General features: G+C 40.5%; 2 protein-coding genes across 2 annotated transcripts; both read right to left on the reverse strand.

Annotated features, from left to right (window-relative positions):
• Positions 1-2,438: 2,438 nt before the first annotated feature.
• On the reverse strand, positions 2,439-2,951 carry LOC127143970 (pectinesterase inhibitor-like). The gene has a single exon (XM_051079280.1). The coding sequence runs from the start codon at positions 2,949-2,951 to the stop codon at positions 2,439-2,441; it is 513 nt and encodes a 170-aa protein (XP_050935237.1).
• Positions 2,952-4,309: 1,358 nt separating this feature from the next.
• On the reverse strand, positions 4,310-15,017 carry LOC103501963 (pectinesterase inhibitor-like). Its single transcript, XM_051079281.1, has 2 exons — positions 14,520-15,017; positions 4,310-4,426 (listed from the first exon to the last, which is right to left on the reverse strand). Exons 1-2 carry the CDS (start codon positions 15,015-15,017, stop codon positions 4,310-4,312), a joined length of 615 nt encoding a protein of 204 aa, XP_050935238.1.
• Positions 15,018-18,327: the final 3,310 nt, after the last annotated feature.

Consider the following 18,327-nt stretch of genomic DNA (forward strand, 5'->3'; position numbering starts at 1 on the left):
TTAATGAAATTCAAGTTTTTGTGACCCAAAACAATGCTATATTTCTTAAAAATTTGGTGTCGCAAAAGAAAAAACGAAGTTTAGAAATTAGAAATTGAGTAAAAATAAAAATGATAAGTTTGTAACCCGATCCTTTTCCTACAATTTGATTGAAATTTAAATTTTAAATTAGATGTAAATGTTTTTTTTTTCAAGATTGCAATTTTTAATTTGTTGAGTGCATATTTAAAAATAAATAAAAAAGATTGAAATAATTGATTTTGCTTCTTATTTAGCTTGATTACCCAAATTTTAAGTTTAACAAAAGAAATAGTTACAAAAAAATAATTTGTTATGAGTAAATTAGGAAAAACCCACATTTTATGTTATTATTTATGAAAGAAATATAATTACATACGATAAATTATTTTAGGTAATGAGAAAGTAAATATGATAGTTTTATATATAATTACCCAAAATTTAAGTTTGGCAAAAGAAAAAGTTACCAAAAACAATTTGTTAGTAAATTAAGAAAACTCACATTCTACGTTACTATTTATGGAATATAAATATAATTACATATGGTAAAAAGACGACACATGACAGTGGAATATTCGATCGGAGTCGTGGATTGGATCCACAACTTCAATTATGAAATAATGTTTTTATTTAACTTCCAAATATCAATGATTTTACAAACCTCCTATATCCATAAATTACATCTAATCTTTAAAAGAATTTAGTGGTAGAAATCATCATGTTTAGCGGTGGACATATTATTCAATTTTAGAAGTTGGCTTCTCTATCTCTTTATGAAATTAAAAATTAAAAACTTATTTTGGTGATAAATCTCCAATTTCATTGCTACAACTTCGGTTTATTAGTGTTTACGTATTGTCTAAGCACCAAATCCAAAAATAATTTTTCTATTGGGAATTTCTAAGTGAAAATTTTTATTTATGAAATATATTAAAGTTTACTAATTTTTCTATCTGCTGGAATTCTCTATTAACATAAGTCTATTAGGAGATGTCGGGGTGCACCTATGACCCATTTGTATCTTTTTCAAAAAAAAAAAAAAATACAAATCTATTTGGAATATTGTATTTTAAATTTGATTTTTTATTTAATTATTTTAATTTGTTAGAATTATCTATTACTTGATTTTTTTATCATCTAAAAACTAACCAAAATAAATAATCAATTCCAGTCACACCGATCACATTGTGATGTTAATACTTTAAAAAATGAATTTCATATTATTCTTTGATAAAAATCTCAAAAGTATATAGCCCTCAAAGAAGATTGGATATAACCAAAATAATGTTGCATATATCATTTAGAGTCTTGCCATTCTTCAAAAGCAACGACGTATCCTTTGGTGGCTGCACAAACTTATCCTGACAGTCGTCAATCTCTATCATGGCACCAGAAGTTATAATATTGACAGTATTAAAGTCACTAATGGCCATGTCCTTTTGGCATTTTCAATATCACCAACAACTTCATCATAGCTCTTAGCACAAGAATGAAACTTGGATGATGTGTTTTCTAGAATAATGAAACATAAGAAAAAAAGTAAAGTTTTAAATTCGAGAGACAAAGATGTTCAAATGTTTTGATTTTCTTAATAATTTCATTTCAACCATGCACAATTCCACATAATATCAAAAGTAGACGACTTTCCAACATTTATTATTGTCGCCACGTGCCCGAGACGAGACGACACGGAGCGGCTGACATCCTCAAAATGGTTAGTTTCAAAACAAACTAAAAGTTGCCACCGATTCTTTTTGCGATGTGATTGGGCAGCGAAATATAGTAAACACTTTTTAAATAAAATCATTAAAAAAATTATCTGTGAAAACTAGAGTTAAGTTTGGGAGTTAAATGTGTAAGGGGAAGGTGTTAGCACCCCTTAACACCTGCAAAAATGGTGGCTAATATTTTTTCTTTTTCCTTCAAAACCTAAATTGAAAATGTTGTTTGAAAAATTTTTAAATCCTTTTTTAAAATGATGTCTTATTTTATTCTCATTACTCCCATATTTGAAGCAACAATCCCCTAAAATAGGTGGAAGAAAATTCATCAATTATATTAGACTATATTGAGAAAACATTTCCTTTTCTTCACATCTCAAGAAAGTGGAAAATTGTACTAATTTCTCAAAATCCGTCATCGGAATAGCCTTCTAATAAAGAGATGTGTTTTTTTTAAACGTTAATTAAAATTATTTTTTATTGGGATCAAATCTTGGACTCCCAAATATGTGATCCCTCACCTCAAGGGTTACAGGAAATTGGACTCCTAAATTTCCTAGATTCCGTCGTAGGACTTTATCTAAAGAAAACGGTATAAGTTATTAGAAAAGATTGATTAGGAAAACCTTATGAAATTATAGATTAAATTTTGAAAGTATTAAATGTAGGGAGTACATAAATCTCAAAAGTACATAGCCCTCAAAGAAGATTGGATATAACCAAAATAATGTTGCATATATCATTTAGAGTCTTGCCATTCTTCAAAAGCAACGACGTATCCTTTGGTGGTTGCGCCAACTTATCTTGGCAATCGTCAATCCCTATCATAGCACCAGAAGTTACAATATTGACACCGTTAAAGTCACCAAGTGCCAAGTCTTTTTGGGCATTTTCAATATCAACAATAGCTTCGTCATAGCTCTCAGCACAAGTCGAATATCGTTGCTTAAGTTGAGGATTGAGGGTGGTTTTTGCTAGTGAGCTGGCTAGGGTCAAAGACTTGCGAGCATTTGTATGGGCGAAGTTTAAGGTGTATACAGCCAAGTCTTTTAAATCTGTAGTGCCTGCAACTTTCAACACACTTGAACAAAATGGTGGATTTGAGGTTTTTTGACAGATGATGGAAACGACATCAGTAGATGATGCCACGTTGTTAGGGAACAAAAGAACTCCAATGAGAGAGACAATAATGAGACAAGAGTTATTGGCCATTTTAATTTCTTTGTTCTTACCCAATACTGTGTCCTATGGGTCATTTGATTAATACATATATATAGATGAAATTTAGAGAAATATTTTTTTTTCTTAGGGAGGAGAAAAGGTAGTTGCAATTACATAATTAAAGCCTCCTTTAGTCTTTTGTTTTGTTTGTTTGTTTTTTTTCTATTTGTTGTTTTTATCTTAAAAAAGAATAACCAAAATCAATTCATGAATAATCACAATTGTCATTTTTTTGACATAATTACAACTAAGATGTGTTTTATTTATTTATTTATTTATTTATTATTATTATTTTGAAAAGAAATAGCTAAGATGTTAAAATTTGAATTTTTTTTCACCATGTATGGCCAAAAACTTGGTGTAAAATGTAAGTATACCCGTCAAGTTAATTATAAAGTAGTAAAATGGTAATTAAGAAATCAATATCGTCTTCTATAGAGAAAAAGTGTTCTAATTGAGTCTAACTATTCAAGAATTTTTTGGATTTTATTTAAGGAATGAAATTTAGATGATAGTGTTTTTTAAAATAATGAAACATAAGGAAAAAAAAAACAACTATTGTCTAAGCACCAAATCCAAAAATAATTTTCCATGGAGAATTTCTAAGTGAAAATTTACCTGGTCGATAGAAATACACAATCAAGTGAAAAAATATTACAGCCTTAAAAAATGTAACTTTTGTTGACAGTTAACAATATGCATATACAACAAAGTTCGCAATACGATACAAACCAAGAAATTAGAATTTAATCAAATGAAGAAGTTGAAGGGATGCAGTATTTGGAAGTTGAAAATTTATTTGAACAACTCAAAGGCCATAAAATTAAATATTGTGACATTTCATTTAATATTTTAATTAGTATAAATATGGTTGTAATTTCCACATTTAAAATAAGAATTAAGATGAATGAAATTTAAAAATTCTAAATTGTAGAATTTTGTTTGTGTGTGTTCTTGTGATAGAATTCATGAATATTTGGAGCATCCAAGTGAGAATTGATCTGGCTTGCTTGTGGAGTGCTTTGAAGATTAAAGGTTGATGGAAATTTCTAACTTTGTCTAATCCTTTGGTTTGTTAGATCATCTAAGTAATTTGAATCTAACCTATATCTTAGAGGTTGAAATCAAATTGGTTTTGGAGCTGTTGAAGTTGTTTTCTTTGAGTCTTGTTCTTTAACATGATTCTTAGATCCAATGTCCAGGGTTTCATATCATAATACCTCTCATTAAATGGGGACTATGGGAGAAGATTAGATATAACTAAAATAATACTACATACAACATTTAATGTCCTCCCATTCTTTTGGAAGCAATAATGATGAATCTTTTGATGGCTATTTAAAGCTATCTTAACCGTCGTCGACCACTGTCATGATGCCATAAGTTGTCATATCGACACCATTGGAATCTCTAATGGCCAAATTACTTTTAGCATTCACATTATCGCCCACGGCCTTCTCGTTGCTCTCGTAGCAAGAGAAATATTAGTTTTCAAGTTGAGAATTGGTCATCGTTGTTACAAGAGATTTGGCCAAATTTAGAGATTTTTTTCCATTTGCACATGTAAGTTTGAGGATGAAAGTTGTAACAACCCAACTCCTTATACCGACCCGAAGTTATTACTAAAGGTAAAACACATGATTTAAGCCATAAAGTTTAGTTAAAACGAATCAAACTTCAGAATTTTATTTAAGAAAATCAAATCAGGATAATATGGAAAATTTAAATAATGTTAAAATCATACTCGGGCCCTATCTACTTTTAAAAAAATGAAATAGTAAATAAGGAAGAAAATAAAACTCAAGTACAAAATATCTAAAATGGGGTAAGCGGAAGCAGAAATCCCTATGGCTCGCTACGGTCACTTCTGGTCGCTCGCCAGCTTGCCTTTGTTCCTACCTTGGCCTCTATCTGAAAAACATGACATGGAGAGAGTGAGTATAAAATACTCAGTAAGGGACCCACTACTAGTCCCACTAGGTTCCTGTTAGCTTCCTATTAGAGTCCTGTAAATGGTACCCAATCTCTGGCACGTTCCCGAACACGTGTAACATGCGCTCCCGTAGGAACGAAAATCTGGTCTTCGGTGTCCCAGGGGAGCACCTAAGACATACTGGTCTGTAGTGAACCCGGGGGTAACACTAAGACAATCGGGATGCGAGGACCCCGTCGAGCCACTCGAATCATATCTATATCCATGCTAGACTGGCGTCCCGTCGGACAACACAGCCCTAAATAGGTGGTGATCTCGAAGGACACCCATGCAGGTACGACTCTAATAGGCTAAGCTAACAAGTACCCTAACCATAACATACATGCACATAGCGTCATCATGTAACCAGACCAGTCAAATCGCCATTTCACAAACCATCACAATATCCAACATACAATTACAACAAGTCACAACATCACAATATCATACCATCATGCAACCACATCATCAAACACATCATGCTCTCATTAATTACATGTGTTATGCAGTCTAATCTTTATCACGCATAACTGGAGCTGTAAGGGGTCCCATGGTTCTAATCACAGAACTAGTAGTAGAACTCTCTTACCTGGAGATTTGCTCAACTAGCCCTAACGGCTAGAAAACGTGCTTTCCAAGCAGCGAGATCCTAAATGTTTAAAACACCAAAACTCTTAATTGAATCACCAAATGACCCAAGACCAAACAAATGTGGTTAGGACAACTTACCCTAGGTAGAGGTTGTAACGCTTGCCCTTGCTGAAGAAGTCCAACGCTCCAAGTCAATTGGTCCACGGCGTTCCTTAAAAGGAATAATTTAATTTTGTTCAAATTAAATTATTTAGATGAAAGTTTCAAATCTTGGCTGGGTGTGAGAAACAATTTTGACTCACCAAAGTAGGTGAAAAGGAACCGGAGCAGACTGGCGGCTCAAGAATAGGTGGATCGGCTCGGCTAGAGAAGTAGGAACCGGCTCGGCTTGAAGACTGGGATCGGCTCAGACACGATGCAGACAGGCGCGGCATGGAGGGAAGCGGCTCGGCTACGACGCGGACGCGGCTCGGCTTGAGCGCAGGTGCTGTGCGCGTGTGGACGCAGATCGCTCGGGTCGCGAGGTGGAGGCTCGGCCGGGTCGGGTTTACGCGTGAACGGGGCGCAGGGCGATCTGGCTAACGCCGCGGCTTCGACGGTTGACTTTAGCAGTGCTCGGCGACGGCTTGTAGACGGATTTCGGCTGACGAGACGCGGCGACTTCCGATCCGCGAAGGCGACGACTTGCGGACGAGGGAGTTTGGCTGGTGAGACGCGGCGGCTTCCCATCCGCGAAGGCGACGGCTTGCTGGGCTGCGCGGCTTCGAAGCTCTCGACTCGACGCGGCGGCGCAGGACGGACGAGGGAGTTCGGCTCGGGGGTTACGGCTGGGCTCTCGTACAAGTTGGCTGGAATCCGGCGGCGGCGCGGCGGAGCTAGGGTCGGCAGCGACTAGGGTTTCCAAACAATTTCTTTTATTTTTTTTCTTCCAAAATTTCTCAAGGTTTCTCTCTCTTGTTTTCTTTTCCAAAAAGAAAATTTATTTTTCGTACACGGGTCCCAATGCTTATTTAAACCCACTTACTCTACCTTCTCTCTCTTTCCCAAATCTCATTAAATCCCCCCTTTTTCTCTCTTTATTTTTTTTTTAGAAAAAGAATCTTTCTTTCTTTTCCCTAATTAAATCCTCACCTCTCTCTCCTTAACCAACCAATTTTAATCTTTAACAACAAAACTTCACCAATTTATTTCCAAATAAAACAATTAAAATCCAACCAAATAAAAAAACACCAAACCTTAATTAATCACAAATCAAAATGATAGAGTTCCTCAAATAAATTCGGATTTTTCCGTAACCACACTTAAATAATAATAAATGGAAATCAAATTTGTCAGGGCGTTACAATCTTCCCCCCTTGGAAAACTTTCGTCCTCGAAAGTTCTAATCCTCGAACAGCTCGAGGTACTGGGCTCGCATGTCCTCTTCTATCTCCCACGTGGCCTCTTCAACTCCATGGTTCCGCCAAAGGACTTTGACCAGAGAAATTTCTCGATTACGGAGCTTCTTGACTTCCCTTACCAAGATCTCGACAGGCTGCTCCTCCTAGCTCAAGTTCTCACTGGTTTGCAGTGGCTCGAAGTCCACTACATGCGTCGGGTCTGCGACATACCTCCTCAGCATGGAGACATGGAATACATCATATACTGTAGAAAAAGATGGGGGCAACGCCAAGCGGTAAGCCACGGGGCCAATCCGCTTCAGTATCTCAAACGACCCTACGAAGCGTGGACTTAGCTTTCTCTTCTTCTCGAATCTCAGAACACCCTTCATAGGTACTACCTTCAGAAATACCATGTCTCCCACCTCAAACTCGAGATCCTTACGTCGTACATCAGCATAACTCTTCTGTCTGCTCTGGGCTATCAGCATACGGGCTCGGATCTTCTGTATGGCTGCATTGGTGGTCTGAACTAACTCGGGATCTAGCATCCTCTGCTCACCAACCTCGCCCCAGCAGACAGGGGATCTACAGCACTTACCATACAAAGCCTCAAATGGTGTCATGTCGATGGTAGCCTGGTAGCTATTATTATAGGCGAACTCCATCAAATTCAAATGGGAGTCCCAACTCCCTGAAAACTCTAGCACGCAGGCTCGCAGCATGTCTTCCAAAACCTGGTTCAATCTCTCTGTCTGACCATCAGTCTGAGGGTGGAAGGTCGTGCTGAAGTCTAACCTCGTGCCTAATGCAAGCTGAAGTCCTTTCCAGATCTTCGATGTGAAACGAGCATCTCTGTCTGAAATGATGGATACGGGTACTCCATGTAGTCTCACAATCTCTGTCATGTACAACTGCCTCCACTTACTGGCAGTGTACGTGGATTTCCCTGGCACAAAGTGGGCCGACTTCATGAGAGTGTCGACAACAACCCAGATCACTGTATAGCCCTTTAGGGTCTTGGGCAGTCCCGTAATGAAGTCCATCGACACACTCTCCCATTTGCATCCTGGCACACTCAAGGGTTGTAACAACCTGGCTGGTCGCTGTTTAGGTGCCTTGACCTGCTGGCACACCAAGCACCTACTGACAAAATCTGCCACCTCTCTCTTCATGTTCCTTCACCAATAGACATTCCTTAAGTCCTGGTACATCTTCGTACTTCCAGGGTGCATGGTAAATGGAGAACTGTGAGCCTCAGTCAACAGCTCTGTCTTGACTGCACTGCCTTCCGGCACACACAAACGTCCCTCAAACATAAGGCCATCGTCAGAGGATATGGAGAAATCCTCACCTTGCCCTGTCTCTACCAAACGACGCTTCTCGACCAAGTAAGGATCATTTAGCTGAGCAACGATAATCCTTTGCCTCAAGGTCGGCTGCACTGACAACTGAGCCAACTGTGAGGCAACCTCTCCTACTGAGACTGCAATCTCGGCTTTCTCAAAATCTCTGAATAAGGGGACTTGCTTGATGATCAGTGCTGCTGAATGTGCGACCTTCCTACTCAGCGCGTCAACTACTACATTTGCCTTACCTGGGTGGTACAGAATCTCGCAGTCATAGTCCTTCACCAACTCGAGCCACCTCCTCTGTCTCATGTTCAGCTCCTTCTGAGTGAAGAAGTACTTCAGGCTCTTATGGTCGGTGAAAATTTGTATCTTATCACCATACAGGTAGTGCCTCCATATTTTCAGTGCAAAAACCATTGCTGCCAACTCCAAGTCATGGGTAGGGTAGTTCTGCTCATGACTCTTCAACTGACGGGAGGCATAAGCAACTACCTTACCTTGCTGCATCAGAACACAGCCCAGTCCCTTTTTAGAGGCATCACTATAGATCACAAAACTTCCCGACCCATCGGGCACTGTCAGAACTGGTGCAGTCACTAGCTTCTTCTTAAGTTCCTGGAAGCTACTCTCGCAAGCTGGGCTCCAGACAAAAGGGGTTCCCATTCTGGTCAACTGGGTCAAGGGGCTGGCGATACGTGAGAAGTCTTCCACAAACCTCTTGTAGTAACCTGCCAAGCCCAGGAAACTACGAATCTCAATAACAGTAGACGGTCGAGGCCAATTGGTAACCGCTTCGATCTTTGCTGGGTCCACAGAGACTCCCTCACTGGACACCACATGTCCAAGGAAAGATACCTTCTTCAGCCAGAACTCGCACTTGGAGAACTTGGCATACAGTCTATTGGCTTGAAGAGTCTCCAAAACTTGGCGTAAATGCTCCTCATGCTCAGCCTTAGTCTTGGAGTAAATTAAGATGTCGTCAATGAAAATTATGACGAACGAGTCTAGAAAGTCCTTAAACACCCTGTTCATCAAGTCCATGAACACCGCAGAGGCATTAGTCAAACCAAAAGACATCACAATGAACTCGTAATGTCCGTATCTCGAACGAAAGGCCGTCTTAGGAATGTCATTATCCCTGATCCTCAACTGGTGATAGCCTGATCGCAGGTCGATCTTAGAAAAGACGGTGGCTTTCTGCAACTGGTCGAATAAGTCATCAATCCTGGGCAAGGGATAGCGATTCTTAACAGTCACCTTGTTCAGCTCTCTGTAGTCAATGCAAAGGCGCATCGACCCATCCTTCTTCTTTACAAACAACATTGGGGCTTCCCAAGGTGACACACTGGGCCGGATGAAACCGTTGTCCAGCAACTCCTGCAGCTGGACCTTCAGCTCCTTTAGCTCGGCTGGAGCCACTCTATAAGGGGCCCTCGAGATAGGAGCAGTGCCCGGCTCTAACTCAATGGCAAATTCTATCTCCCTAGGAGGCAGAAGTCCTGGAAGCTCGTCGGGGAAAACATCAGGGTACTCCCTTACTACTTGTTCGGAGGACAAGGAAACTTCTGACTCTCTGGTGTCTACTACGCTTGCCAAGATGCCCCAAGTACCCTTGCTGAGTAATTTACTAGCCTTCATGGCTGAGATGACCTTGGGCAAACATACAATGCCTGCCCCCTTAAATTTGTAACTAGGCCCAGACGGAGGGTTAAAAACGACTTCTTTACCAAAACAGTCTATGCTTGCATGGTTAGCTGACAGCTAATCTATGCCTAAAATCACATCAAAGTCTTGCATGTCTAATACTAGTAGGGTCACATCTAACACGTGATTGGCTATCTCTACCCGACATGCCTTTATTTTCTCTTTAGACAACAAGACCTCCCCAGACGGAGTAGAAACAGACAAAACACTACCCAACGGTTCTACCTCTAAACCCACATGCTGAACGAAAACAGAGGATATAAACAAGTGGGACGACCCAGAGTCAAACAATACAAAAGCATAATGCCCCAAGATTGGAAGCGTACCTGTCACTGTACCAGCTCGCTCGGCCTCCTGACGGGTAGTGGCAAAAACTCTTCCCTGCTTGGAAGCAGAAGGTTGATGCGGTGTCGTCTCCAAGGGTTTCCGAGGACATGCGTCAGCGGTATGCCCCGGCTGTCTGCATGGGAAGCAAACCCCGCTCCCTAACAAGCAACGACCTCCATGCACTCTCCCACATCTCCCACAAGGAGGTAGCTCCCTCAACGTCCTCCCTGCAGCAGCTAGCTCCTGACGATGCCGCTGGAAGACGCCTCCTAACCTCAAGTCTCGCTGTGGTGCCAGCGCAGGCTGCGGCTCCGCCTTCTTCTTCTGACCAAGGCTCGACCCCCTACTGGCAGCCTTAGACGAATTAGCTCTCTCATGCAGGCTCAAATCCAGTGCTATGCGTAGTGCGTCTGCATGAGTGGCTGGTCGGAGGGCTCGAACGATGCCCTGAAGGTCTAGTCTGAGACCTCTAACGAATTTCTCAGTCCTAGCAGCCTCATCCCTTACCACATCAGGAGCGAAACGGGATAGCATGTCGAACTCGCGTCGTACTGCTCCACGGTCATGTTGCCTTGCTCCAAGTTTATGAATACTTGCAGCTTGGCGTGCTTCATGTTGGTCGAGAAGAACTTAGCGTAGAAGTTCTCCTTGAACTGCTCCCAGGTTATCTTGCTGACGTCGCCCCCCAGCATCCTCTCAGCAGTCTCCCACCAGGCGGTGCCCCTATCCTCCAAGAAGAAAACTGCACACTGCACCTTCTGGTCTTCTGGGCACTTCATGTACCGAAAGATAGTCTCTATGGACGTCAACCACATTTGGGCCTTTGTGGGGTTGTCCATGGATCCGTCGTAAGTCTTAGAGTTATACTTCCTAAAGTCTCTCAAATGCTTGGCCTCAGTCGACAGTTGAACTGGCACGGGCTGAGCTTCCACCGGGGCTGGAGGAATGACGGTCTGGTCCTGAACAGGGGCGACCTGGTTCTGCTGGGCAGCAAGGAAAGGCGCTAGAGCAGCTTGCAGCATGTCCTTATAACGCTGCTCCATCGCGGCGAGATTCGGCTAGGTGACCGGTGCGTTAGGGTCGACCGCCGGCACAGCGGGTTGCTCCTTCGGTTGGCCACGACTGGCTCCTCTGCCTCCCCTACCACCTTCTCAGCGTGCACCTCTACGTGGCGGCATTCTCCCTAAATTTAACCAGTAAAAACTTTCACCACAAGAACATGACACTCAAACTTCTAAGCTTAGTCTATTCAGGCAAGATTATAATCTTAACATTAGCAAGGCTTTGAGACATACCTGGCGAGTGACGAAGGACCGTATAGCCATAGGGTTAAAATAAAAACAAACAAAACAAGACCTACCTCGTAAGTCAGTCTACAGAACCTAAAACACTGGGCTCTGATACCAACTATAACAACCCAACTCCTTATACTGAGCCGAAGTTATTACTAAAGGTAAAACACATGATTTAAGCCATAAAGTTTAGTTAAAACGAATCAAACTTCAGAATTTCATTTCTGAAAATCAAATCAGGATAATATGGAAAATGTAAATAATGTTAAAATCCTACTCGGGCCCTATCTACTTTTAAAAAAATGAAATAGTAAATAAGGAAGAAAATAAAACTCAAGTACAAAATGTTTAAAACGGGGTAAGCGGAAGCAGAAATCCCTATGGCTCGCCACGGTCACTTCTGGTCGCTCGCCAGCTTGCCTTTGCCCCTACCTCGGCCTCTACCTGAAAAACATGACATGGAGAGAGTGAGTATAAAATACTCAGTAAGGGACCTACTACTAGTCCCGCTATGTGCCTGTTAGCTTCCCATTAGAGTTCTGTAAATGGTACCCAATCTCTGGCACGTTCCTGAACACGTGCAACATACGCTCCCGTAGGAACGAAAATCTGGTCTTCGGTGTCTCGGGGGAGCACCTAGGACATACTGGTCTGTAGTGAACCCGGGGTGACACTAAGTCAATCAGGATGCGACCGTCGAGCCACTCGAATCATATCTATATCCATGCTAGACTGGCGTCCCGTCGGACTACACAGCCCTAAATAGGTGGTGATCTTGAATGACACCCATGCAAGCATGACTCTAATAGGTTAAGCTAACAAGTACCCTAACCGTAACATACATGCACATAGCGTCATCATGTAACCAGACAAGTCAAATCGCCATTTCACAAACCATCACAATATCTAACATACAATTCAACAAGTCACAACATCACAATATCATACCATCATGTAACCACATCATCAAACACATCATGCTCTCATTAATTACATGTGTTATGCAGTCTAATCTTTATCATGCATAACTGAAGGTGTGAGCGGTCTCATGGTTCTAATCACAGTACTAGTAGTAGAACTCTCTTACCTGGAGATTTGTTCAACGAGCCCTAACAATCAGAAAATGTGCTTTCCAAGCAGCGAGATCCTAAATGTTTAAAACACCAAAACTCGTAATTGAATCACCAAATGACCCAAGACCAAACAAATGTGGTTGGGACAACTTACCCTAGGTCGAGGTTGTAACGCTTGCCCTTGCTGAAGAAGTCCAACGCTCCAAGTCAATTGGTCCACGGCGTTCCTTAAAAGATATAATTTAATTTAGTCCAAATTAAATTATTTAGATTAAAGTTTCAAATCTTGGCTGGGTGTGAGAAACACTTTTGACTCACCAAAGTAGGTGAAGAGGAACCGGAGCAGACTGGCGGCTCAAGAGCAAGCAGATCGGCTCGGCTAGAGAAGTAGAAATCGGCTCGGCTTGAAGACTGGGATCGGCTCGGACACGGCGCAGACAGGCGCGGCGCGGAGGGAAGCAGCTCGGCTACGACGCCGACGCGGCTCAGCTTGGGCGCAGGTGCTGAGCGCGTGCGGACGCGGGTCGCTCGAGTCACGGGGTGGAGGCTCGGCCGGGTCGGGTTTATGCGTGAACGGGGCGCAGGGCGATCCGGCTAACGCCGCGACTTCGACGGTTGGCTTTAGCGGTGCTCGGCGACGGCTTGCAGACAGATTTCGGCTGACGAGACGTGGCAACTTCCGATCCGCGAAGGCGACGGCTTGCGGATGAGGGAGTTCGGCTGGCGAGACGCGACGGCTTCCGATCCGCGAAGGCGACGGCTTGCTGGGTTGCACGGCTTCGAAGCTCTCGACTCGACGCGGCGGCGCGGGACGGACGAGGAATTTCGGCTCGGGGGTTGCAGCTGGGCTCCCGTACAAGTTGGCTGGAATCCAGCGGCAGCGCGGCGAAGCTAGGGTCGGCGGCGGCTAGGGTTTCCAAACAATTTCTTTTATTTTTTTTTCTTCAAAAATTTCTCTAGGTTTCTCTTTCTTGTTTTCTTTTCTAAAAAGGAAATTTATTTTTGGTACACGGGTCCCAATGCTTATTTAAACCCACTTACTCTACCTTCTCTCTCTTTTCCAAATCTCATTAAATCCCCCCTTTTTCTCTCTTTTTTTTTTAGAAAAAGAATCTTTCTTTCTTTTCCCTAATTAAATCCTCACCTCTCTCTCCTTAACCAACCAATTTTGATCTTTAACAACAAAACTTCACCAATGTATTTCCAAATAAAACAATTAAAATCCAACCAAATAAAAAAAAACTCCAAACCTTAATTAATCACAAATCAAAATGATAGAGTTCCTCAAATAAATTCGAATTTTTCCGTAACCACACTTAAATAATAATAAATGGAAATCAAATTTGTCGGGGCGTTACAAAAGTGGCTAACACTTTTGGGTCTGTGTTGCCTGGAGATATCAATACATTAGTGCAAAATGATCAATTTCTAGTTTTCGGGCATATGCTTGATGCTACAACGTTTGATGTTGTGTCGTTGTGTCAACACCATATGTGAGGAATAACTTTGTAGAAAAGAAAAGAAAAACTCTAAAACTAGCCAAAGAGTCTTAGATTGAAATTGGAATTGGTCATTTTAATAGAACAATAAGTTAATGTATAATTAATGATTTTCCTTTCTAATTTGTGCTTTGAATTCTAATTAAGTTAACTATATCATATCAAACGAATTAAATAAATTATTTAAGTTTGATTCGATGTTTTCGATTTGGTTATTTTTATTTGTTTTTAAGTGATTTTTTTTATCACCTGAAAATTAACTAAAATAATCAATTTAAATACCATTACATTGTAAATGTTATTATTTTAAAAAATAAACTTCATTAAATCTCAAAAGTACATATAGCCCTCAAAGAAGATTGGATATAACCAAAATAATGCTGCATATATCGTTTAGAGTCTTGCCATTCTTCAAAAGCAACGACGTATCCTTCAGCGGCTGCGCGAACTTATCCTGACAGTCGTCAATCTCTATCATGGCACGAGAAGTTACAATATTGACAGCATTAAAGTCACCAAGTGCCAAGTCCTTTAGGGCATTTTCAATGTCACCAACAGCTTCATCATAGCTCTCAAAACAAGACGAATATCGTTGCTTAAGCTGTGGATTGGTGGTGGTTGTTGCAAGTGACTTGGCTAAGGTCAAAGATTTGCAAGCATTTGTATGGGCAAGATTTAAGGTGTATACAGCCAAGCCTTTTAGATCTGTAGTGCCTGCAGATTTCAACACACTTGAACAAAATGGTGGGTTTGAAGTTTTCGGATAGATAGTGGAAATGACGTCGTTAGATGATGCCACATTTGAAATGATGGTGAACAAAATAACTTCAATGAGAGAGACAATGACGATACAAGAGTTATTGGTCATTTTAATTTCTTTGTTCTTTCTCAATATTAGTGTCCTATGGGTCATTTTGATCGATACACACACATATATAGATGGAATTTAGAGAAATGGTTTTTTTCTTTGGGAGTAGAAAGGGAAGTTGTAATTACATAGTTAAAGCCTATTATAGTCTTTTGTTTGTTTTTGTATTATTATTATTTGTTATTTTTATCTTCAAAAAATACCCAAAATCAATTCTTGAATAATCATAATTGTCAATTTGTTTTTGACATACTTACAACTAAGATATGCTTTATTTATTTATTTGGAAAGATACAACTAAGATGTTAAAAATTGAATTTTCTGACCATGTATGATGCCAAAAACTTGGTGTGAAGTGTAAGTATACCCGTCAAATTAACTATAAAGCAGTAGAATGGTTAAGAAGCAACCAAGTATCGTCTTCTCTAGATATAAAATGTTCAAATTGAGTTTAACTATTCAAGAATTTTTTAATACTTTATTTAAGGAATTGAAATTTAGATGACGTGTTTATAAAAATCCGACACATAAGAAAAAAAATTATTGTCTAATCACCAAATCCAAAAATTAAGTTTTCAAAGGATAATTTCTAAGTGAAAATTTTTAAATTTCTATTTTTCGGTTCAAAATTTACATGGCCAATAGAAATACAAAATCAAATGAAGAAGTATTGCAATCTTAAAAAAATGTAATTTTTGTCGATGGTTGACAATATACATATACAGCAAAGTACGTAATATTATATGAACCAATTAGAAATCAGAACTGAATCAAATGAAGAAGTTGAAAAATTATTTGGACAACCCAAAAGTCATCAAATTAAATGTTGAAAGTTTTGATTTAATATTTTAATTAGTATAAAATTATGGTTGTAATTTCCACATTTAAAATAAGAGTTTGGATGAATGAAATTTGAAAATACTAAAATGTAGAATTTTGTTCTTGTGTGTTCTTGTGATAGAGTGCATGAATATTTGCAGCAATCAAGTGAGAATTGATATGTCTTTGCTTGTGGAGTGTTTGAGGGTTTATGGAAGTTTCTAGCTTTGTCCAATCCTTAGTTTGTTAGATCATCTAAGTAATCTGAATCTAACCTATATCTTAGGGGTTCAAATCAAATTGGTTTTGGAGCTGTTGGTGTTGTGGTTTTTGAGTCTTGTTGTTATTAACATGATTCTTAGATCCAATGTAACGCCCCGAATTTCGAGGTAAAATTTTAGCATTTTATGTGAATTTTTGGGATTTTAAAATCTTGTAGATGATGAAATAATAATATAATATTATTTATCTTATTATTATTATTTATTATTATCATTATAATTTAATATTAATACCTTTATTTTTATTGAATATTATATTCATTATTTGATATTAATATTATTATAATTAATTAATATTAATATTGAATTATTAATTTTATTTTTATTATTCAATATTTTCTTTGATTATTTATATTAGTATTGTTATTTTTATTTATTTATTTTGTTTAATATATATATATATATAATAATATTTTTTTAAAAAAAAAACCCTAAAGGCGCGCGACCCCCCCCAGCCGTTCCATCTTCTTCTTCTTCTTCTTCTTCTTCATCGTCTCTCACACGCAAAGCCGCCGCCGCCTCGCAACCATCCCCCTTACGTTCGTGCACGTCTCCACCTCCGCCCCTGTCTCCGACCTCCTCTCCGTCACCAGCTCGGTCGTACTTCACCGTCCGAACGAACGCTTCCTCCTTCATCTAACCGGCAACACATCACCGACAGAAAACCACCCAACTGCAGCCGTATCCGACCGTCTTCTTCTGGGTTTCGCGTGCACGGCCAGCCATCGGCCGTCTCTGCCTCGGTTGTACAGCGTCGACCGTCGTATATCTAGCATCGACGTAAGTAACCGGGCAAACCTTCTCTGCCATCGTCGCCGTGTGTTTCGCCGCCGTGTGGTGTGGAATTTAAATCGGCTCCAAGCCGGCTGAGTGGAGCCGAGCTAGCAAAGCAACCATCCTTTCCCGAGTCGAGCCCCAAGGCGAGCCGAGCTGCGAACCGAGCCGCGAGCCGAGTCAAGCCGAAGACCGAGCCGAGCCTCAAGCCGAGCTGAGCCGAGCCGTAAACTGATCCAAGCCGAGCCATAAACTGATCCAAGCCGAGACAAGCCGCGAGCTGGCCAACCCAATCCGCGAGCCGAGTCGAGCCGAGCCGAACACCTCCAAGCCAAGCCGAGCTCCCTGTTCATCGAGCCACCTAAGCCTTCCTTCCTCCACTTCGGGTCATGGTGAGTCTTCGGTAAGGATTGTCTTTGATGAATTTCCTAATGTTGCTACAACCGATTCGAGTTTGAATATTGGAATAAGATTTGGTCCTATCTTTCATCCCTTGAAGGTATTAAGGAGTTGACGTTCAAGTTCTCGGGTTCCGCGGCAGGCTTATTTAGAGATAGCTTTTCTTTCCTCGGGTAAGTCAACGGATGTTGCTTAGGACCATTTAAAATGACTCCTACTAGTATCATCGTTAAAACCTTTGTGTTTTCGTTTAGGTGGATCCGTTGAGTGTGGACTCGATCGAGGGGCATAACCGAGTATCTGGTAAGGGTTTTCCTACTACTGGACCTCGGATCGAGGCTGGAAATGTAGTAATCCACAGGGGATTACACGTTAGTAACTGTACTGAATGAATTGATGCATGTTTGACTATTAAATATCGCTGTTATGCTCTTGTCTGATGTAAAGGTAACGTGACCGCTAGTTGTAGCTTGTGTGCCATCGGGTGTAAGGAGTGGTTTGCGGCTAGACATCGATGCCCGGATGTTCTGTATATTGTAGTTATGTCAATGGGCTACGTTATCGACTGGAATTGTATGCTGATGGACTTTACAATCTTAAGGTTAGATGTGTGGTAGTCTATTGCCGGGATTTTGATCATGGAGTGTTGTCGTGGAAGGACTATGAGTCCGATTCTGATTTGACTAGTTGACCGGATCTAAGGTATATCACAAAGGATGTGTAAATTGGAAACGCATATAGCAACTGAGGATGTAATTGTTTAAACCTATACTATCTGGTTGGTAAACCCTATGGTGAATTAGTAATATGAATGTTGTCGGAGTGTGACTGTTGTAGACGGTGTAATATGGACTGAGGGGTAACAGTTAGCTTAATCTATGGGGTAGTGTACCTTACGGTTAGGTGCATCCTACGAGATCACTGGACTGATACGTGCATCCTTCGGGATCACTAGACTGATATGTGCATCCTTCGGGATCACTAGACTGATATGTGCATCCTTCGGGATCACTAGACTGATAGGTGTATCCTTCGGG

The sequence above is a fragment of the Cucumis melo genome, chromosome 11 (assembly GCF_025177605.1).
Source record: "Cucumis melo cultivar AY chromosome 11, USDA_Cmelo_AY_1.0, whole genome shotgun sequence".
NCBI classification, from domain to species: Eukaryota; Viridiplantae; Streptophyta; class Magnoliopsida; order Cucurbitales; family Cucurbitaceae; genus Cucumis; species Cucumis melo.